Source organism: Zonotrichia albicollis, chromosome 2 (genome assembly GCF_047830755.1).
Source record: "Zonotrichia albicollis isolate bZonAlb1 chromosome 2, bZonAlb1.hap1, whole genome shotgun sequence".
Lineage (NCBI taxonomy): Eukaryota > Metazoa > Chordata > Aves > Passeriformes > Passerellidae > Zonotrichia > Zonotrichia albicollis.
The window spans coordinates 63,020,914-63,045,198 of NC_133820.1; the positions used below are offsets into that span (position 1 = coordinate 63,020,914).

The 24,285-nt window shown below is 34.3% G+C and overlaps 1 protein-coding gene across 10 annotated transcripts in view; it reads left to right on the forward strand.

Moving 5' to 3' along the window:
- NBEA (neurobeachin) overlaps window positions 1-24,285 on the forward strand; it is a 457,716-nt gene that overhangs the window by 162,992 nt on the left and 270,439 nt on the right. For 9 of the 10 annotated variants that reach the window (XM_074535327.1, XM_074535333.1, XM_074535326.1 and 6 more), the window contains 2 exons: window positions 11,836-12,274; window positions 23,594-23,748. In XM_074535327.1, the coding sequence (XP_074391428.1) occupies window positions 11,836-12,274; window positions 23,594-23,748 (594 nt within the window). The remainder of the gene's footprint in view (window positions 1-11,835; window positions 12,275-23,593; window positions 23,749-24,285) is intronic. The other variant, XM_074535328.1, reaches the window with a different exon arrangement.

Consider the following 24,285-nt stretch of genomic DNA (forward strand, 5'->3'; position numbering starts at 1 on the left):
TACGCCTCAGGTTACATGGAGATCAGACCTGATGATACCTTTAAAACTTAACCTTCCTGCCTACATTTTTCTAAAAAATCTCTCTCCCACCTTCACTACAATTTATTATCTTTAATTATTATGAAATAAAATGAAGCAATTTTAAAAAAAGCCAAAAAACCGGTCAGGAGAAGGGAATGGATATAGGAAAATTTAAATGCTTTTGGTTTGTGGTTATTCTGCTACAATATTAGACCCATAAAAATAAAATCAGGCCTGTTTTGAAAAAATTGAATACCAAATGAAGTATAAAGTAGATTTGTAGTATTCCCTTTCCCTGTATCTTTTCCTGTTCTTTTGCCTTCCTTTCTCGCTTTTTTTCTTGCCTTCCTGATGGTATGTAAACCTCTGATACTGTATGTGAATTATTTATGCCTGTTACTTAATGTGCTGTGCTGTGTTTCTCTTGAAGGAAACCAATTTTTCTACCAAAGCAACTATTATATGTTTTGGGCCTGATTTAATTTGTTTTGCTTGTTTGTATGTTTTAATAGATACTCCATAAGGTAGGAACATGGGTGTCATTTCTTGAAAAAGAGAGGGTTACCTGAATTTAACATTAGCCAAGTTTACTTGTACATTTCCACAATTATTTGCATGCAATTTGCTGTAAACACAGAATGTAAAATAATTTTTAAAAAATTGATTTGATTAAAATGTCCTTGGTATAATTTTGTAAGATCTCACTGGGTAAAAAGACTGATTTTTAAAAGGTTCAAGTTATTTAGAATGCACACAGTTTATAAAGAACAAAATAGTTAGCATCCTACTTCAGTAATAATGTGACTTATGCTTGTCATATGCTGTTCTTGGAGTATTCTGTTAAAATACTTATTACATCAGCTTAGACTGTTACTATGTTAATCTGGTACTTCTTGAGTTTTGATGCATGTATGTATGTATAAATTTGATGTGTGTATGCAATATTATAAATTGTTTTAATTTTTAACAGCGTGTAAACCAGGGTTTGTGATTTTGATTAGTATTGTCTGCCATACAAAGAAGAAAATATTTTTTATTGCTTAATATTAATATTATTATCTATTGCATTTGTTTTACCTCGAGTTCAAGTAAAATAGTTTTGGTTTTGAAATAGTTGAATAGAGCTACATTAAAAGTGTGAGCAGGTTAGAAAGAAAAGTGGCTTGGCTTTAGAAATAAATAATTCAGTAAAGGAAATGTTATCTGTGGTTAATTATTTTATTTGTTGATATCATCAGATCCTTAAGGGTTTTAACTGTCTGACGTCTCAGTCTCATACTCTTTACAGCTTTACCCATTGGAGGAAAAACAATCCCACTTTTTATATTTTGAACACAGTTCCTCAGTTTTGAACATCAATAAAAAGTTACATGAAAAAAAAAATTGCAAATGCTGTCAGTAATGGCCAGAAGTCAAAACATGTTTGTCATTTCAAAAGAATCTTTCATTCCAGTGGGTAAGCCAATTGGGTTTTTTTCAGTGACCTGAGTTGCTTTCAGACATTGGCAGCAAATTTCATTTTTAATATGATTTTAAACTTTAAGTTATTTTTACTTAATACAAAGTGATTTAATGAAGCTTTTAAAATTAACAACGCATTTTTAAATCAAAGTCCTACTTATTGAAAATTAATAGAAATTTGGTTGCTACCTGGAAGTGAAGATATATTTTATTCATTCCGTATGACACTAGATGGACATAAAGAACTTTTTCTTTCTTTACCAAACAAGTAGTATCATAATTGTTAGAACTGTACAAGAAAAGAGCTCTTTAATTCAGGAAGAGGAGTTGACTCCTTAAAAGAAAACCATTTCTCCTTTTTTAGTAGAATCTAATTATCTGACCAAGAAACTTACCAGGGAAAGGGTAAGATAGAATTAGGTATATTACCAGTATTTGAGATAATTATTTTGTTCTTAGTGAAATTCTTACTTTTTTTATTTTTTCCAATGTGCAGGGCAATATCTTTAGTTAAAATCTATTTCAGTTTGTGTGAGACCCTACTTGTCTCAAGTACATTACAGTATGTGATTAGCAAATGCTTCCTATGAGAAACTACAGCTGCTGTCAAGTTTGACTTATAAGAATTTTAACATCATTTTATTTGATATGAAACCTCTTCCATTATCATCATAAAAAATATTAAACTTTGCCTTCTTTACTGATATTACTGGATATAAATAAATAGTAGCATTGAAATAAAAGACCTTAAAATATATTTTGCAGGGAAATATATTCTACCCTTACTTAAAATGTTTGTAGAAGGCAAAATAATGTTTCTTTTACTATGATTCAGATATTGCTCATAAGCTAGCTGTTATCTTATGGTGCTTGAAGGAAAAAGGTCACACCCAGGAAGTAAAAACTATTACAGTAGTGTCCATGACTACCACTTAACAATGAAAAAATTTATTTCTTTATAACATTCTGTACCTCTGTATTTATTTTTCCTTCTGGCCTGATCCACAGGGAGAGAAAAATATATCTGTATCTGTAGATTTACTCTCATCATAAGTCTGTCGAAAATGCTTATGTTTCTTCTCCTTGTTTCCAATAACTTTAAAGGGTCTTCAGTACTTTTAAATTAGGCAGTGTGTAGTCAGACAAAGTAGGTCTTGCAAAATTAAGAGGAAGTTCTCTCTCTTCAATTTAGGTCACATATAACTTTACACTTTGAAGTAATTCATTACCAGAGTCTCAAGGGAAATGGCAGATCAGAACTTTTCTCTAGAATCAGAAGGTTGTCTGAAAAACACAGTCCTACAAAATTAAATACTGCAGACTTGCTTCTTCCTAATTTAAAATTAATTAATTTAATTAAATAGGGAGATTTAGTAAAGATGAGAATAACATTAAAAGTGATTGTCCAAAACCTCTGTACTGGATTTTCAGGGTTTTGTCTTAAAATCATCAGTCATGCATAGGTTCTACTTTCTGGAAAATATTAGTAGTGAATCAATATTTCAGCTAGTCATCTTCATCTCCCTTAAAAATAGGTGAAGAGAGGTTAGGGCACGTTTAGGGTACAGTTCATCTGACCTGCTTTGAGATCTACTGGTCACTAGAAATGCCAATCTTTCTTCATTCACTACAGCTGTCACAGCTGATGTGTCTTGGTCAGATCAATCCTGACTCCTGTGACATGGCATAACTGAACTCCAGACACAAACACTGGTTTATGACAAAAGCTGGCATCAAATTCTTTGATGTCAGGCCCCTAATCCAATAATGACATTATGCGTCTTAGTAATATCCCCTTCCACTTCTATAATTGTTTTACATATATGTTCGTAGATACAGCTGAGTTAGCCAAGAAATCATTAATGTCCATTTACTGGTTAGCAAGAGCTACCCTTTTGAGCTTAGCACAAAATGCCAAAATTTTCATTTCTGAAATGGGAGCAATTGTAATAGCTTAGAAAATATTGGTTTGTTCTCTGTTGTTTTCTCCACTTAGATAAGTATATTTTCCTAAAATTGTTATGAACCAATTTTGTTCTCTGTTATGTGTTATGTCTGGAAGATGTGGAACTAGAGACACAAAAACTAGGAGCAGCCTTTTCTCTTACCAGATACTGGGTAATCAGTACATATTGTGAGAGAGAAACACCTTTCCATCAGAATAAGAGAAGGAATAGAGGACCATGGTATATTCTGTTAACAACAGCTAATAAGCCTTACCATGTAAAATTGAGTAAACTTTTCAAATTATAGCTACCAATTTCAAGTAGATTTAGCTGTAGAGGTCAGGATCATTTGAAATTAGTTTTTCCACTTCTGGTTGCTATTGAAGCTATTCTTCCTTGAAGGCTTATTGGAGTATTTGTTTCAACAGTGTTTCCACATCTCCAACAGCAGAAAATATGAATCTTTTTTTTTTTTCTTTTTACACTTCAGCTGACCTCCTGTAAATTACTGAAATTAAAATTAAGTAAATTAAAATTAACGAAGTAATGAGTAGATATTTCCATTTGCATTATTCATGAGTGTTTCAGAAATGAAAGTATGGCAACAGTGCAATTTTGCTTATCTATATATATTGTGTGAAGCAAATCAGTATATAGGTTATCAGAAACCTCTATCAAAAATTGATTGACTTTTCTACTTGCTTGCTATCGCTGCCTGTATTTTTCCCAAAGCGCTGGAAATTAATAGATTTCTTAAAGATATGTGATGCAGATGGACTGGAAGCTATTGATTTATTTTTGTCGACAGAACAAACTATATTAAAATGTTGCAGAAACAGTTTTCTCTTTGAAGACAAGTAAAGTATCCAGTTTTTCAGGTCCCCTAGGTATATAGTACTCTGGGAATTACACTGTTGTTTGTACTTCTAATGTAGTAGCATAGAGATTTCCAGACTATTTTCAAACTATTTTGCATGAGGATAACAGCCTAAGTATACAAAGTGGACTAAAGGACAAATTTCCACTGCCTGTGAAAATATTCTTTGCCTCAGGAAGTCCTGACAAAACTCATGTCTCCATCCCACTCAAAATATAGTTATATATATATTTTCAAGAAAGGAGAATGCTATAAGGAGCATGGGTGATAATCATGAGTCTCATAAAATTCCGATTATATTGAATTTCTGCCTGCTGCTTAAAATAATCATACTGCTCTTCTGATGAAACATATGCTCCTTATTCCAACTACATCTGAAAAGACATGCATTTGAAGATCATGAGATAGTAATGAATACATCTTAATCTATTGTTTTTTGCCCTTTACCAGTTACTTAAGGCCCCATAGGAGATATTTGCACATATATTTTATTATTAATTGATCAGTAATTATGTATGCATGAAGTAGCTATAGTAGGAATTATTTTCTTTTCATTTGTTTGTACAAATTACAGATGTTTTAAAAGTTTTTTTAAAAACTTTCAGTTTTTTAAAAAGTACTGCTTAAACCAAAATGTTTTAATATGTTTCCTTGTCTATATGGAACGTTCTCTGTGCTCCACTGTTAATTTTTGCTGCTGGATGCTGTAACTACAGAGAGAGATTTTTTAAAAATTTCATTTTTAAGAAATGTCTAATTACAAAACCACCATCTTTCTCAGCATACATCAGAAATACAGATGTTATCATAAGTACCTCTAAATTGATTTAATTTTTAATTTTGTGGGCTTGAGTTTACTCAATAAAAAATAAATTACTAAAAATGTAAACTGAAAAAACTAGGGAAATTCACCTAGGGAAAAAAATATATTACCATATTGTTCCTATTTTCCATTTGGGTTTTGTTTCAAAGTGTAAATACCTGGTTTACTCTAAAGCTAACATTTCTCTTAGGACTTCTCATTTGCTTATTTTTATTGTATCTTCTTCATGTATTTTAGTTAATATCTTGGTAATGCTTTGGCTTAAGACATTTTGTTTGGCAGCCAGGTAATCAATCAGACTGGTGTCTTATCCATCAAACACTGAGTGAAAGACCTTTGAGTAGTAAAGAAGAATTAAGACATTGGTTAAAGACTGCCTAAACAGATCAAGAAGTTGTGTCTGTCATAAATGGCTCTCTCAGTGTCCTTTCTGTGGTCAAGGTAGGTATGGCCTGCTTTAATGACTGCAGGGAAAGAAACAAACGAGACTTATGAGGAATTTGAGCACGTAGAAGAAATTTCCAGAGAGCAAAAAGAGAAGATGTGCACTCATGCACATCCAGCTGTGAACAGAGGCTGGTGATAACTGTTCTCTTCAATCACTTCCCAATCTTGATTTCCCCACCCTAAGTCTCTCCAGCTCTGATCCTCTCCCATCTCAGTGCCTCTCTGTTTTTCCTGGTTGACAGCTACATCCCTTCTCCTCACAAATCCACTCTGGCTAAAAGGAAAATTCCCAACCCTCTGTCTCAAATTTCCAGTACCAAAATCTATGCCCTTCCAATTGCCAATTCCCCCCACAGAGTATTTCCTATCTGACTTACCTCAGTCCCCTCATTATCAGCTGTGTTCCTTTTGCCCTCAGCCACACATATCAGAGCCCTGAGGTATCCTACTTGTGGCATTTCCTCTTGCCAGCCAGAGGCTGCCATGGCATGTGCTCTGCTTCCACCTCTTCCTGTGCACATGGAGCAGCATGCTGTCAGACAGCTGAATCTGTGCAATTGCTGCCCTTGTGCAAGGAAAGGGACAGTGTTTGGTCTGGCAGGAATTTCAGAAACTTGGATAAATATGTTGCCTAAATACAGATGCAGGCTAAATTCAGGCTTCATTTATCAAATGTTTTTGTAGATAAAAGACTGATAATGAAAGAATGGAAAATTGTAACCCTAAGCCAGGCTCTTTTCCGTCACATTTTAATAATAAAATTTAAAATAAACTTGTTTAAAAATATTTTAGAACAGCAAATGAGTTCTACTCTGAGTGTTGTTCATGTTACTTTGCCTGAGAAATAACAGAACTCCATGGAGTCTTTTAGTGGGGCATGACCAAATTTGCCTATTAATGCATAGCTACATGAAGATTAATACCAGCCAAGCCACCAAAATTCTAGACCACCTAGATTCTACATGGTTGGGCCATGATCAAGGTCACTCTAAAGATAATTTTTACTGTGATAAAAACTTAAAACTTTCACAGGGAAATAGAAATGCCAAGAGAAGAGAAGGTCCTGAATAGCAGATAGAGAGCAGCTTGGAAACTTAATGCTTCTTTTAGCGGAATTCTTCTCACTGTTGTGCCTTGACCTCCAGGGACATTTCTCTTGCAAGCTCATTCTTCCTTACTTCTCTCAATGTACCTTATTATGCTTTGATTCTGTTATTTAGTTTCTCATCTCAGTTTAATCGTGCTGCTTCTTACACATGAAAATAAGTTGAGTGATGTTGCAAGGAAGAATTTTTCCGCTCTGTCTTTATGGCCTTGAGTTTAGGAATTGATTAGTTGACCCTTCCACCTATGGAGGAAGCTGTACTATCCCTGCCTTCTTGGAATGAAAGCATTTTCAACTTGTAGGGTGCCGTTTCTAGAAGTTTGTAGAAAACTTGCAAGGCTTTATAAAAGGCAACTATTAAGGTTATCACGAGCACTTTAAGATAGCCATGCAGAAAACAACTCATCAATTTTTTCAGTGCAAATGCAGAAAAAGGTGGTAGCAAGTCCTATATCAAGGTTGACCAAACCCTTCCTCTGCCAAATGTTTCTCTATTGTTTACAGTAGAAATTTGACAATTATTTGGGATAGTCTTGCGTCCTAATATTTTTTCAGCCATATTGTAAGCAATTAAAAAAATCATTTTCATTTATCTTCTGAAAAATGCCAGCACATTTTCATCTAGTAGGAAGGTTTAATGCTATGAAAGAGACAAAATCACAGTAAAATACACTTTATTTTTTCCATCTTTTTAAAGTAAATATTAAAAGTGTGATTTGTATCATCATTTTTTTATAATGACAAAACTGTGTATTTGCCTTACATATGAAACGGCTCATTATTAGGTTAATAAATAAGGGGAGTGTGGGTTGTATTTTTTAGCCATATGGAGGCAGTGCAAGAGCTATTTAGTTAACTCAGTAGGTTAAAACAATTACAATACACTTCATAAATCACAAGCAAACAAGATATTTTAGGGAAGGAGCGTGACGGATGAGGTCACCAGATATACAATATGTCATTTAGTTAACTTAGGCCCATATTTTTCCCATAATGTAGTAGATGAACTCATTAGTTAGAATGAAAAACAGTAAGAAGGAGGCATCTGGCTTCCAACTGCCTGTTTCTGACAGGGTTAAGATCACTAGATCTAGTAATGATTCTGCTTTGTCTGCTGACATGGCCTTGTGCTGCAGAAAACTGATGAGGTTTGCTGAAAATTTAGTGTCTTACTGTCACAGTGTTAGAACGTGGAGAGATGCAATCAGTTGTGGCTTTGCTTCTGTTCATGTTTACCATATTGCTTAGTTGCTTTAAGTATTTAGGATTTTTATAAAATAATAGATGTTTCTGGTTTAAGATTTTTCTAAATCACTTTATGAATCAGTATTTATTTCTGCATTCAGAAGGCAACAGAAGTGCTGAGACATGGTGTAAAAATTATGGAACAGAACTTAAAAATATCCAGTTTTATAACTAAAACTGGTCGGGTTTTGTGACCTATGCTAAGAAGTTTACCATTCACCTAAAGTAATACTAGTAATAATAATTAAAATGCTGATCAAGAAGGTCTTATAATACATCTTTTCACACATATTTATGTGGATTTGACACATCCTAATTTGCTAGGATTCTTACCTGAAAAGTAGTTAGGTCTTATCAGTTCTTAAGTTATTTTTTGTTAAGGCACAAAATGTAAATTGAACCATTTAAGCCCTTATTCATTTAGCTTGTTTGATGTTTTAAAAGTGAGAGTTAATGCAGTCCACTTAGTAGTTTCTAGATATTGTTATTCATAATGATAAATCAGAGTGAGCTTAATTGGCTTAGTGTAGCATATTTGTATTAGGTATTGAAGATACACACAGCAAAAAAAGTAAAGATACAAATCTGATTTTTATGTAAATCAAGTATTCATACAGTTGCCTGAATTTAGAATAACTTCCTTTGATATTTTTGCCCTAAATCCTTTCAATTAGTGTTATGTACTTTACACTGTGTCATACTGAAATTTTATGTCCACAAATATAATTTTGCTTCCATTTTTAGCATCAAATGACGCAGGCCTTCCATCATTTTATTTTCATTTGGGAACAAAGGTTTGCAAGTCACCTGCTGACTTGCAAGTATTAATTAAGTACAGTCCTATTTATAGCATTTCAAGATTAGTCCTGGTTTATTTTGAACTTGCTATGCTGATTGGAAATCTTCTCCATAACCTTAATTATGTATTGATGACTGTCACTTGCCAAATTAAAATTTATTCTTGGTGAGTTTGCACTGGTTTTCTCATGCCAACCCTGCAATCCATTTTTTTCTTTTATTTTCAATTTTCATCTATAACTTGTGATAGCTGTTGTATAACTTCTCAGTATTAGTTCGGCCAGACTATGTCAGCCAAATTCTGTTCTGCAACAGCACATTGCTAAGTACCTCCATAGTGGCACTTCCACATTTCTCAAATATGAAGGCGTATACAGTATTCCATAATGAAACCTTCCAGAGCCTCCTCTAATGCTGTTAATGCTTAGCTGTTGCAAAATATTCAAAAAAGTTTGGAGCTACATTTGCCCTTTCTGTGAGATTTTTGTATCAGCAACTAAATAATTACCCACTAACTGATGTATCCAAATCCTTCTTTTCAGTCATTTACCAAAGGTGAATTTCAGTCATAATGGGAAGCTCTGTGATGTTCACTAGACACAAAGCTTTTCACTATTAAATGTAATTTGCAGTTCTGCCATAATGCCTTCTTACAATCGATCTTCTGTGACCATCACTTGTACCTTGTAATTTTATCATCAGCAATTTTAGCCACAATGTTTTTACCTGAAACCTTGATTCAAAATATTTAAACAAAATAGCTCCCATGGTAGTTTTTATCAGTGTTACAGGCTTTGAAAGTAATGGATGGCTCCTTCTTAGCCAGTTTCTTTTCCCACATTCTAATTATTTCCAGGGTCTCATGACTAAATTACAATGTGTTGTGACAACCCCAGCTTTACTGAATTTACTATAGTGACCCTTACTTTCTCTGAACAATAAGTATTAAAAAAAGCTCATTTTAGAAAGCCATTTTTTAAATTTATCTCAGTGCATTCCGTTACTATTCTTTACTGCATAATAAATCCTGAAATCTTGCTTTTTGTTGAAGGTTTGCAGTTGTCCTGATAATTTTTTTCCTATCTCTTAAAAAGAGAAACCTTGTATGGTTTTCTTCAGTGATATGTTACTGTCTCCAGTCATCTGCTTGGCAAAAGAGCCTACTACTAGACCAGTAATATCATGGATATTTCTTTCCAAATTGGCTGAGTCAGTTCATTACAACAGATTTTAACGTGTTAAAATCAATCTTCTGGTTTACTCAAGGTAGTTGACTCTCCACAACTGTATTTTTAACAGGTTTTTTGTTCAGCATTGTTGACCTTAATGGAAATTGAGGTTGGGTGTAACCTAACTTCACCATGTAGTGGACCATAGTCTCTTTTCTGTGCCCTCCTTTCATTTGCATAATAATGGAGCCTTATGCCATTTTATTCACCATACATTTCATGGGCAACAACCTGCTTTACTGCCTGTCCAGTACTAATCTTCCCTTCAGTTGAGAAGTGTTATCTTTGTATGGATGGAGTTTAAAGAGACAAGCAGAAAATTCATTAGCATCATTCTGTGGATCAGATGTCTTTCTGAGCCAAATATAGTCAGTACTAAGTAGATACGGATCTTTTTGCTTCCTGACCTGGCAGATGCTAAATGCATTTGATGCCGCTCATAAATTCAGTTTCTACTTCCTGCTTCACAAAGAAGAGCTCATATCTATTTGATAAGATGCATTTAAGGCACTTAAGAGAAAAAGAAGGAAGTGGCTTCAGTGTTTATGGCTGTTAAAAGAAGAAAACAATGCTCCTTTATAATGGGTGATTCTGCTTCATCTTTTTAAAAGCCTCTTCTGTTCTTTTTTATTACTTGTATGTATGAACATGTTTACATGACCATTAGTTCAGACACAAAAATAATCTCTTACAGATTTGTTTTTTATGTATACATGTATGTACTCACACTTATGCCATATGCTAAATAGGTGTTTTTTACCTGACTGTAACAGAAAATCAATAGTGAGATATGAGATTGTTATTAAAGTTACATTTTTGATGCACATTTTTTTGTAAATGAGCTTCATTTAAATACGCCATAAAATATTGCCCGTAATATCTAAACCACTGTATCAGAGCCATTAAAAAGTGTTCTTATTTCGTACATAGAACTGCTAAATTTTGTAATCAAGACAAGTAATTTAATGAAAATGTAGTTTTAAAATAAACTAGGAAAACATTTTGTCAATAAAAATAGCCCAATTTGTCATTCTCTAACCAAAATTAGGATACAAGTTACTCACAACTCTAGCTGACTTTTATCTAAGCATAGCAAATTATTCTTATTTAATAAAGATTTTGTGTCTGTTTCACTGAAGTAATTAATAGAGATGTGGTCTTCTCGGTTACAAGATGCTGTAGAAGCCTTTTCAATCTGGAAATATTCCAAACTCAACAGATTTCACTTGCCTTTCTCTATGAAGCTGTATTTATTTTGTTCATTCATTGTTCCTGAATGACATAATTTTACCTTTTGTGGGAAAAAAAGAGGAATCTAAAAAATAAATAAAAACTTTTGCTGTTTTCCTTCATGTATAAATCAATCTGTATTCAGTGCAATGGTATGTGTAGAAATGTGTGTAATACACATTTTAAACAAAACACAAAGAAAAAAGTGGTCTAGAAGTTTTCTTTTGAATGCAAACTTAATATTTGATGACAGCAATACAAGAGTAAATTTTACAGTAATCCAAAAGCATAAGTGATTGCAATTTTCCTTTCTAGTAGGCTCAAGGATCATAGAGTTCTGCAGTTGATAGCTTATAATTTTTAGTGTTGTTTTTGCTGGCAGTATTTTGCTGTTTGATTACTGTGTGAGTAGTGGCCTGTAGTTTCTAAACATCACTGAGTTTGTATAATGCGATTTTGGGCTCCCTCTTCCAAGTCTGTCTATATGCCAAACAGCTGCTGGAGGTAAAATGTTTTGTATGTAGAATGAGTTTTCAAGGTTGAAAATACCATTATTTGTTGCCTAACACGTTTCTGTCATATAAAACCTTATGATCATATTTTATGGGAAAATATCAAACTAAATTTTGTTCATAATCTCTATTTTGCTGCAGAGACACCAACTGTGTTTCCAGAAAATATCAAAGACAAAGAAACACCAACACCGGTTGAAGATATTCAGCTGGAAAGTTCTATTCCTCATACAGATTCTGGAATTGGAGATGAACAGATGCCCAATATTTTGAATGGGACAGACTTGGAGACCAGCACAGGTCCTGATGCTATGAGTGAGCTGTTGTCTACTTTGTCTTCAGAAGTGAAGAAATCTCAGGAGAGCTTAACAGAAAGTCCCAGTGAGATTCTGAAACCTGCATCATCAATATCCAGTATCAGCCAAAGTAAAGGAATCAATGTCAAAGAAATACTGAAAAGTCTTGTGGCAGCCCCTGTTGAAATCGCAGAATGTGGCCCAGATCCGATCCCTTACCCAGACCCTGCACTGAAGAGAGAAGCTCAGGCTATACTTCCCATGCAGTTTCACTCATTTGACAGGTATATGGTTGGGCCTATTGTTTGATATTGATGTAATTCAGAAGTTTGAAGGGCTTTTATTTCTTCAAGAAGGTTATTCTACTATTGGTTGGTATTATAGTATGTTAAAAATAACAGCACTTTGTCTCCCATTCTGCATTACCAACAGACCACACCGTATAGACAAAAGTAATTCACCTTGTTCTTCTCTGTTAGCAGTGAATAAAACTCTATTAAGTACTTGGAAAACAAGCCTCTTGCAAAGAAATATATGTGCAATAAAATCTTTTTTTCTTTAAGACGCTATTTTAGTGAGGAGGAGGAGGGGCAATATCTGCTGATACAGAACAGATTGTGCAGAAATTCAGTAGAATATTCTTTCAAAGGCTTCAATCGTAATTGGATCCATCATTGAACTGTTTTCTGGTACTGAAATGCTTTGACCATGGCAAATTGTCTGCTTGGTCATGGTGGAAACCAGTTTCCTTTTAGGTCTTAACAAGAGAAGCTGTTAAAGTTCAGAAGTTAATGCTTAAAACTAAATTCACAAATATTTCCACAAAGAGACCTTTGATTTTGTTGTTTTTTCTTGGGCTGTATCTTCCTGTTTTCTCATGAATATACTTTCCTTTAAATGTCCAGTCCCTGTCAGTCATCCTGAACATAGAGATTGTGCTCTTGTGGAATTCTCAGCATCCTTCCAGAAGTGTAGTCCCATCCATTGTGAGTTTAGACCTAAGTCTTGTGAGTGTTTGTGATTGCATTTTAGATCCATTCAGTTTCTTCATAAAAATATTTTTAAAATGTTAAAAATTGAATCAACGCTTAAAGACAATTTAAGACATGTCTTGAAAACTTAAAGGTATGTAAGTTTATCAGGCAGGTACAGGTAAATTTCAGGCGAGTAAAACACTGAAGGAAATAAAAAAAATAAGACAGAAAAGAGTTATATTGTGATTTATGAGGAAAAAATCCTATATTTACAGAAAACTTGCTAAATAAAATAAATATCTTCTCTAAGTCTTAAGAAAAATAATATTCAGTGTTTTCAACATAACATAAACAGCAAAGTGCAAGAAGATACGTCAGAATTTTAGAAAAAAGTGAGGTACTTTTCCATTATAAGGTCCTTAAAAAAATCTGATGTCTCTATATATAAATGCTGCTTTTCTGAAATAATTCAATTAACAATCAGATAATGTCTGTTGTAAGAAAGGTGGTTTTATCAAGACAGGAAAAGTGAAGAATTCTTTAGAAGCAATGAATATATCCCTTTATAACATTTTAGGTCTTAAATAATATTTTAGGTCTTAAGACTTCTCTAGAGAAAGCTCATTTAAGAGCTTTTTCATTAAGATTTTTTTTTTTTTTAGTTCATCAATCTGCATTATTTTTAGATTGATTTCAATATGAAATGAAATATATTTTTTTTCTTCCTATACTGTTAAGATTTTTTTCTTCTTACTCTCTGAGGAACCATGATATTCCAGAATTCATGCTTGTACATTAAGCAGTATAAAACATCATGCTACATGTAGAAATAACCACACCTTAACTGTAAACAGCAAAAATGTTACTTTATATGAATTTCTGCTTGGGTTAATAAGAAAAATATTTCATTCAGAGAGCAGTGGTTGATTCACAAAATGCCAGACACCTAAATTAAAAAGAGCATATCATCTTATGGGATGTCTTTGTCATTGTTAGAGGGAACTTGACATAAAGGTGATTGAAGACAGGAATTTTAGTGTGCATTTTTAAATTATAGCTCTATAAGAAAGCATTTAAAACTCCAAGGGCCTGCAGTCTGTTGGCCATAACCTTTATTTAATGCGAGCACCTCCATTTAATTGTTCTTGCAACAATGTGACTGCTTGTACCTTTTGAACATCATTAGTAGAAGAAGATATTATAGAATTATTAAGAGGTGCCTTGTCTTCAGAACTTGTAAGCTTTGATAGATATTTTTTACTTAATAAGTTTAGCACCTAATGAGTTTAGTGGTTTATTTTTTCCCTGACCTGTTACCCTGCCAACCAAATTTGATGATTGTAAAAAGTGCACAGCCATGTTGTATCTCGGTAGCATACGTTGTACATTCAGCCTTTGGAATCATTCACTTCTTCAGAGGAAAAAAAAAAAGGTGGTAATGGGTGAAGTTTAGGCAAAAGAATTCACTTTTACATCATTTTTGGTGGTTTTTTTTTTTTTTTTTTCTTAAATAAATGACCCTGCTATCTGATTTTGATGAGTGAGGTAGATGATGATTTTTAGTACAACCAACAACTCTGAAGGGAATAATTACACATTCAGGCATGTCCAGCAGATTGGGGAATGTTACATTCTTTTATCCAACTAAACAAATATTTTTGAATTATGACAGTCTTGATGAAAATGCAGATGTATCTTAGCCCATCAACTTAGACCTCAACTGACTAGTTCTGCTCCATGGCTGCATTATTGAATGATGCCCATTGTTCAAGCAAGTATTCCTCTGTGTAGATTTTTCATATTTCCAGAGTACTTACTTGACCACTGTGACAATCTTTGGAGGCAAATGTGGATGGCGATGGAAATTATGAACATGGAGCAATTTCAGATCCTGACCCTGTAACTCTTCACTGGGGATGAAACAGGGGTTAGGGGGAAAAAACTTTGAATAGTATATTGAAATAATAACTGAACAAGTTTAAGTATTAATTGACAAAACAGCGTGAATTTTACCTAGTGGTGATTCTGGAACATCTTACTTCCTGTGGTATCCCAATAACTGAAAAACTGAAAAGAAATTACAGTAGGATTGTCCTTACATGCTCATGTAAATGAAATTGTGTTTACAAATATAAAATAGCAGTTAAATGAGATAAACTGTTTGGGTGCTTTTTTTAAGCTAAAACTATGGCTGTAAACCCTGTTTCTGTAGGATCTTGTGTTGCTGTAGTTTATGCAGCTTTTGGTACTTCACTGAGAAGCGTGGCTGTTGGTCATCTTTATTGTCCCTGAGGAGAACCATGAGCAACGGAGTGTATTGTTTTGTCAGGTTCTATTTGTTTCAGGTTTTACAAAACAAGCACAGTGATTCCATATTTATAACCAAATCTAGGTTAGAAGAATGTGTTTTTCACATTAATCTGAAGATATTCTTAGTCCTTTTGAAGCAATATTTTTTGTTGGTTTTTTTGGGTTTTTTTTTTTTTTGATTTGGATGTCTGAGTGCCTAGCAAAAGAATAGTTGAGGTAATTTTCTTTAATTATGACCATAGATGAAGGGTAAACACCATGTAAAGTAAACTCCTGTAAATAGAATTGAAATTGAGAACTATATTTTAGCATTTAATATGATGTGTTTTACTCTGCATGTTCTTTTAATTGCACATTGATAATATGTCCGTAAGAGTAACTTTGTACGAGGCTACCGCATATTCTCCCATGGAATTTGCGCAGTCGTAAATGAAACATAAAAGCAGAAAAAGTGCCCAGAATGTTTTATCAAATGGGAGCTGTGTGTAGCTAATGTATGCAGCAGTTCAAGTGCTATCAAATGTAAATGATGAGGTGATATTGATGAAAGGAGGGGATTGAGGTCTCGGGGGGCGCTGATGACGGATTGAACAGAAGCGGCCTTGCGCCGCACGTAACTCAAGTCTGTCGTCTTCACCACTCAAAGCCGTAATGGGAGGTGGCAGTCTGAAATGAGTTGCCACGGCAAAGAGTATTATTTTTGAAATGCTTTCACACAAATCACTAGGCCCTGCATACAACTTAGTTTCATGCTTTAATGTCATCAGGAGGCACAAATTGGTGTGTCTAATTGTTTGCCACCTGCCAGCAAAATGAGCTGCCAGGCAGCCAGACGGGTTTGATTGTCTGTCAGCTCTTCAATAGATTGAGAGTGACAACATCAAAAATTTCACTTCAAACTCTGAAGCTTTGAGCAGCTTTTCAGAGACCTCTTCCCCACAAGTGCTTCTGGACAACTGCATTTTTCAATTAGTTTTCAATATATTGCTGCCTTCTGCCTCATCTGTCTTAAGGTAGCTGTAATTACATTATGAGCTATATAAACAGATTTCTGGGACACTAGAGCCCGGATTCTCCAAGTTATGTCATGTCTTTTAACGTCAGACTGAATTTCTTGAAAATGGCATCCAGGTTGACATTTTTAGAAGCAAACACAAAGGGTGATTTCACCTAGATTTGTGACTAATGGAGCATAACTCACCAATAATTCTTTTGTGCCTTCTTATCTTCTGTCTGACAAAATTCAGTCCATTTTATTGATTTTTAGGGTTTGGGGATTTCTTGTTTCTTTTTTTTTTTTTTGGTCAATTTGCATTGGTCCCACTAGATGCAGACTAAGTCATGGTTTTTGAATTTGTGATTCTACTCAGTATTGCATTTTGAAGCTTACACTTCACTCTCTACTTTTTTCAAGAAAAAATTTCTCACAAGGGTGCTGTTACTGAAATTGTGGTTGTGGGGAGTGCTTGTGGCTTTGTGTCTCATTCATTATTTTTTCAAACTGACGTAATTTACATATATTTTCTGGTTTTAGAATTATTTCAATGGGAAGAATGCTTGTATAAGGAAATCTTGAGTTCCTAGTAATTAAAAGATCAGGGTTTTTTTGCTGCTATTAAAGATGTGATTCCCTTTTAATCCATTTTAATTTCACAAATTGAAAAATTATGGGTTTTCTTAGTTTACATGCTTGGTGAAATCTTGAGGAACATATTTGAGAATATTTTGGAGAACACATCTTTAAAGTACTTTAGTTTTTATTTTTGCAGTTTTTTTCTTTATTCCCCTGACAGAAGGACCTTGGGGTCAGTTTTAAAGGTTCTAGAAAAGGTGGACAACTTGTGAGATCCAATCAGGTCTCGTACATGTCCTTCCCATTAATACTGAGACAGGTGGTCTTCAAAAATATGAATATTTTATGCAGGTATGCTATATTGAGAAGGAATATTCAGGGAATCTGTGTTTTTCTAGAATACAGTGGTGGGGTGGATTTTTCTCTTTTTTTCCTTTTTTAAAAATTTTATAATTAACTGATAGAATGGGAAAAGATAAATGTGAGAGAAGATGCACTGAAGGTTCAAATAGAGAGGTGCAATGTCTAAGTGTTATATGATGTCCTACCTTTGGGAGATCATTTGTATGCAGTGGTCTACTAAGTCATTTAAATAGGAGGCCATATTCCTGTTAGAGTCATTAGTCTCCAAATGATGATTGCTGAAAAATAGATTTGATCTTCCTGAAATCTTATTAAAAATTTGTCATGGATAAATACCTTTTAGTCTTCTCCCAACAAAAATGGTTGCTTTTTAAAGTTGATTACAAATAATTGAAGAAAAATAGAGCAACTTTCCCATGAATCAAGAAGGGACAGGTACAGGGGCTATCTGTTCTTAGGCACTGCATTCCCCATTACTTTGGGTGTCACAATAGTGTGTGAACAGATGAATGAAAAACCTAATCAGTAGTGTGGGAATTAAAGGACTCATCTGGTTCCAGTTCACTCAAGGTAATTTTCATTATCTTTGTGCAATGGAGACTGGTCCAAATAAAATATTTGACAGCTTCTGCAGAATATATTTTTCTAAGGTAGCAGTAAAAATACACTCCAGAGAATGAGGTAGGGTTTCAGATCCTGTAGGGAAGAGGGCTGAAGTTGCATTGTCTGTATTCCTAGAGAGTGCCTTAGTCACTCATTTAGTAAATATAATACAAGAGAAAGGGAAATCTCATTGCCACATCAGCTGTTTGTTTAGGAAAAAAAGTCATTCTAAATTTATGAATAGGTTCAAGTCAACCAAAATTGGGTATATCAACCCAATTATTTTCACCAAGTTGTAATCATATTTCAATTTATTTTCACCGAGTTGTAATCATATTTCCCCTATCTATCATGTAGCAATCTATACACAGGTAGCTCTTTCAAAACACTTCTTATCACCTGTGTAATATGAACCTATTCATATTCATATACATGGAACTGTAGGTATATCTGGCCTGAAGCTGATGAGGAGAAACCAGCATCTCCCTACTCTCTGATATAATTCACTGGGTATATAGATGAAAACTGAACTGCATTTTTGTCTTGCTGTTTATCCCTATCTGCCTTCTTTTACAGGACTGATTGTAGCTTTTTAGCCTTTCTTTTTTTCCCCCCTTTTTTTCAGTATTTATACAGGATTAGGTTCCTCACCCATATTCATCTATACCTCATATTGATTGTTTCTTTGAGGTTTTTTTCTATATTTGATGATGATCCTGACATTTAATACATAACATGTTCACTTAGATTTTATTCACTTTCTTCAAACTTATTAAACTTCCAGTATTTCCCATTTCTCTGTTTAGCCAGGACCATTAATCTTTCCTGATAATTAGCTTTTTATATCTTTTAGTGTTTTCCTTGTTTCCTATCAGTATTTTAGATCATTTTAGATGCTTCAAATAATTTATCCTGGATGCAAAGGATGGAATTTCTTTGTGAATAAATACTTGCTCCTCTGCTTGATCCAAGACTAAGAATCAATAATTTTAATGGCATTATCCTAAAACCTCACCTGAGATGATTTACTTTCTTCTAGTTAGAAACAAGCAATTTTTGTTTAGTAGATTAGGATCATTTCATGTACCTTGAGATTTGGAGGTTTTGGTGCATGTGTGGAATCAAATGATTGACATAAGCTGTAATACATGGAATATTCAGCACTAATATTTCATTTGCATCAGTCCCAACAATTACATCCTTCTGTGAACCTTCCATTTGTCTTCTACAATTCATGTGTAAACTTCACAATTTTTTAATCCCTTTTTTTTTCCTCCATGGCTTTATACTCTGAGTTAAACCTTTCCTTCTTGGTATCAGATGTAACTTATCTTAATGCAGTCAGCCTAATTGAAGGTTTTTTTAAGGTAGGAATGCATTGTTAGTACATAGTAACATTGCAGGCTCAGATCAAGTCTGGGGGTGAAATTGGAAAGAACAGAGTGTAATCAACAATATAAATGTTTCATAGAGGACTAGATAAGTACAGAGATATGGCCAATATAAATTAATTTTAGAGAAGGAATATTTAGCTTTCTTTTCAGAGATTAGGTTAATCTAGCTGTAGGAGGAACAAGGCAGCATGTAATATAGCAGAAAAATTGCCACCCACTTTCGAATGTGATTTCTTCTGAAACCTCTGAAGTTGTGTCAAACCTCTGTTTGACACAGAGCAATTCTATGAAATACTTGCCTGAAGTCTGTGCTGCCTTTTGAAGAATACTTGAAAAATCCTCATGCTTTCTGCTACTGTGGGGGAGGAGAGGAGGAGCAAGAATATTAATTCAGCCTTAAGAGGTTTCACATATCCCACAGGAGAGTAAAGTGATTCTAATTTAATTGCTGCTGCTCAGATAGGTAGCTCAAGACATCCAGTATTGAAGGCTTATCTCTGACCTTTACGTTGACCACAGTGATTAAGTTGGAAAGCCTTTAAATTTTAAAATAGAGAAGAGATACAGAATGTGAATTGCAGAGAAAGAGAAAATATAGAGCTGCATAATTCGTGTGTCACCTGCCCTGTGTAGTCAAATTGAGAAAGCGGTGGGGTTTTTTTAATTTCCATTTTCTCTTTTTGCATTTCAATGCATTAATGGTATTATTTTCTATCTAGTTATTTCATGCAAATTTCTAAACCCCAGAAGAATCCTGTAGCTATTTGCTGAGGTTATTTAATGAACCAGCAATGCATAAGTAGTATGTGGGTTGAATCAACAACACTCATCTTAAGCATGATATGAATTATGATGACTTCAGGCTCAGGTTTAAAATTGGTAAAGGACATTCAGAGTAAAGGAACAGTGATTAAGAGCCACAGGTATATTTAGGATTGAAAACCACCCAAGGAATACAGAAATAAAGATCAGTTGCTGCAGACAATTACTACTAAGTCTTTGCTGACTACATCATTGGGAATCATTTGAGACCACGATGATGTGATTCAGACAACTGTGGGCCAGTTTGGAATATTTAGGGAGTCTGAAATATGTTTTACAAAGCAAGGCCTAAAATGAAATACAGAAGTGCATATCATCTTTTCTTCTAGTCTGTAAATTGCTGTTCCTTCATGAAAGAAAAACCTGAATGCCTAAATAATACATGTAAAGCATCTATCACAGTAAAATCATTCTTCAAATCTTATGATGCTCAAGTATAACACTTCTTTCATGAGTCTGTTTTATTTAATTTGCCTGTTTTCACAGTACGTGCTGTTGGAGTGGTTAGATTGGTTAAAAGAAGAGTTTATTTACTTGAAGGGCAGTCATTCTCTTTCACCTTTCTTGTTCTGCTGTCCCTCTTATTGTTTTGCACATTTTTGACCACTCTATTGTGTTGTTCATGCAGTTTTTCTGTCTGCTTCATCTAAATGTCATTCTGTATTCACTCACTGTAGTTTGTTTTATCAGTAAGAATGAGACATTTTGACAAGGTCACCATGTATGGCATGTCAGAAAGCTGCATTTTCTCTCAGTCTGGGATGATGTCATCTCGCTGATTTTCCCTATTCTTATGGTAGAGAGGTTTCTATTGACATTTCTTGATAATTTGTTGTTTAATGGAATCTCACCTATCCTAACGTGGTGATTTAGATGCACAAAACAATGCCAACTATGGGTAGAACATTATATCTGTGGGATATGGGAAGGATTGTCCTTGCTACAGAAGGTGTATTTCAGTTCAAAACTACACTTATTATGGGTCTCTCCTAAATCAAACTGATCCTATTACATCTGGGAAGTAAAGCTGACATGTGTGATCTTTGCTATGGAAATTTATGTGATCTTTTGGACACTCTGAAAGACCACTGAACTTGGAGGAAGATCTTGAATTTAGCTTCATCTTTAGAAAAATAGCAGGAAAAGAGCAAATACTTCCACAGAGATTGTATTGCCAATTTAGCAGATACTAATACCAGACTTTATATGAGGGGGAAATTGTTTTTCTTGAAATAAAATACTTGTCTTTCACTCCACTGTCTTACATTTGGGAACCCTGGAATGAGTGTGTGTCTAAGGAGTCTGTTCAGCAGTCAGGGATCCTTCCTGCTTGCATCCAGATAAGAGGTCCAGGGTCTGCTCCAATGGCATGAAGAGTGTGGGATGACAGCTGTCAAGTCTTCCTCAAATCTCATGTGTTATTCATAAGTTGGCCACTCTTTCCAGGTTCTTTATAAGCCTTTTTTACCTTTATGGACCTGCCAACAGCCTCTCTGTCCTTCCCAAGCTCTTTGAGTCATCACTCTCCACAGTTTCTATCTGCAAGGTCATCTTGTGAAGCAACATGTTGGCCTGTGGTCTTAGTGACCTGATGATCCATGTGCCATTAGAATAGGCCAGTCTAAGACACCTTTTCCTCCTGTGTCTTTCCTTCCTGTGCTCCAGCATAAAAATACTCCCATATATTCTTCATTCTCCCTTTCTATTGCAATTCTCTACAAAGGTAGAGGGTAATGACAGTGGTTTCCTTTTGAAATTAATATAATTGGGAAACTCTCCCACCTAAGAAACAAGCTCTAATTTCTCCTTGTGTATTTATGACATTACAAGTACATTTTTACTCAAAATTACATTTTGAGTACTCATTCAGTATTATAACCCAAATCCAAATATTTGATTGAGGTATTAATTGAAATAGAGATCTTTGTAGGTAGATTGGGGGTAGCTTTAGAAAATTTCATGGTGTTATGGAGCAGATTTATCTAACCCCTGTAGACCCAGCTTTGTTCAGCTGTAGCTCCTGCTATGTAAACACTTAATATGAGCAGTGATTGTAAGATTATTAACTACCAACAAAAGCAATTATTTTAGGGTCACTTATCTTAATCAATAGCTATTGCACTGTTCAAACTCATCTCCTCCTAATGTAAATGGACTGAGACAAAAACCCAAGGACATGCCTAGACTTACCTCTCTAAGAGTACGTGCTTCAGGGCAGGGGTAAGCGGTTATTCAGAATACAGAGACTTTAACCCTCTAAAAAGAGTGAGGGAAAAAATGCTAATGGACTGTTTTGTACACTGTCACCACCAGTCTTTAAAATCCAGGGGGATGGAGTATTTAAACATATAGGACAAAAGTACATTATCCTAAAACATTGTGCCACACCCTATGATTCATTATATGCCATCATATTTACACAAAAGTGTAACAAAGGAGCATCTTGAGTAAAATGTGACTTCTTCACCCTAAAGAATTGGCCTTTACTTGCTCTTTTTTTTCACAATGATTAATTTTAAAGAAGACTGTATCTACTTAAACAGAAAATGTAACAATGATGGAAATATATTGTTTAATATTATACAAATATGATTTGTTTCAGATTTGATTTTCATTCATGTTTGCCACTGAAATAGACATTTAAGGAGAAGGGGGTTTTATACATAAATGGAAATATTAAAAAGAAAAATGTAAATATAATTTCTTTCACTGTGAGAGCCTCCCAGTGTTGAAAAATTGTGTCCAAAGACCAAGTCTTTTAGTCTTCCCACTTAAAAAACCTCTAAGTGTGATTTCAAATTAGGTTAAAAAATGTTTTTTTGAGTGCAGTATTTCCTGCTTATATTTGATATTATGTTGGATTTTTTGCATGAAAGCTCTGTTCCTCTGTTCTCTTCTTAAGAGCTTCAAATTCTCTGAGCTTTTTAAAACTCAGCAATATCAATACTATGAAAGCAAGTATTTATTGTGTGGCATTATTGCTGTTCAATGTATATCATGTTCTATTGATTTAGATTAGGATGAAAGAAGGCTGAATCTAAATTTGTTTCTTAGTCATCTTTGTGAAAGACCAATGTATTCATGGTACTAAGGAGTAACCTACTGTATTCAAATGTGCAGCTGAAAGGCAAAAAATTTGTTATCTTAGGTAACTTCATTAGGATCAACAAATTCACAGTCTTTATGACTGCATGCATATAGACTTCTAGCCTGCTGGCATAATTTCTGACAGCTAACATTATCTTTGCAAATCTAGAACACATTGCAGCGTTACACTGTTGATAGCAGTGTTCTCAACATGTTGAGATGGTAGAGTCTTTCCATTTTGTGGGTGTTGGAAGATAAATTAGGTTCTTTGGAGTCACATGAAGCTGCAGAATAAAGACAGGAATATGATTTTAGGGCCTGTCAACAGTTTTACCCTATTTCAGGAAGGTTAAGAAAATTTACAATATTATGTATTTCTCAGCAATGCATCATACAACAGCCTAAACCCATCAAAATCAAAAACTCTTCCTGGTTCCCTTGTGCAAGTTTACTAATCTTGTTGTTATTTTTCCACAGGAGCGTGGTTGTACCAGTGAAGAAACCCCCTCCAGGTAGTCTGGCTGTTACCACTGTTGGAGCTGCCACAGCCGGGAGCGGGCTGCCACCGGGTAGTACACCTAATATATTTGCTGCAACAGGAGCTACACCAAAAAGTATGATTAATACAACAGGTATTGTCCTTAAATATTCTTGTGACTCTCATTTTGTCTTTGTTTTGTTGCCTTTCGTGGTTTTTGTTTTTTAATCATCTTTGTGTTGCTGTTGTTGTAGTTCCAAAATGAAACCTGGAAAGGTTAAACCTTGGCCTTTATTAGAGACAGTGTTTTGTCTTGGTCTGTTTTTATAATCTTTGATAGTGCACAGTGGACTTACACAGTCTTAAATAAGTTCATAAATAGCCTCAATATTGTTTAGTAAGTGTTGTTTAGAATTGAAATGAGCTTACTTTTCTAGTGCTCTGCAGTTGAGGATGTTTATATGATACATACCAATTAATCCCTTCTTATGTATCAAATAAAGTTGAGGCAAGTAGCTACATAATAAACATATTGTAGATTGTAGAGGGTGAATATTTTGGACAATTACTATTTGACAGTGAATATTATGCTCTTTTTGGAAAGTTTTTTAGTAAGAAACAACTTAATTTAACTGAATTCATGGCTTATTAGTAGTTGTTTCTTTTGACCTACAGAAGGACTAGACCTCCT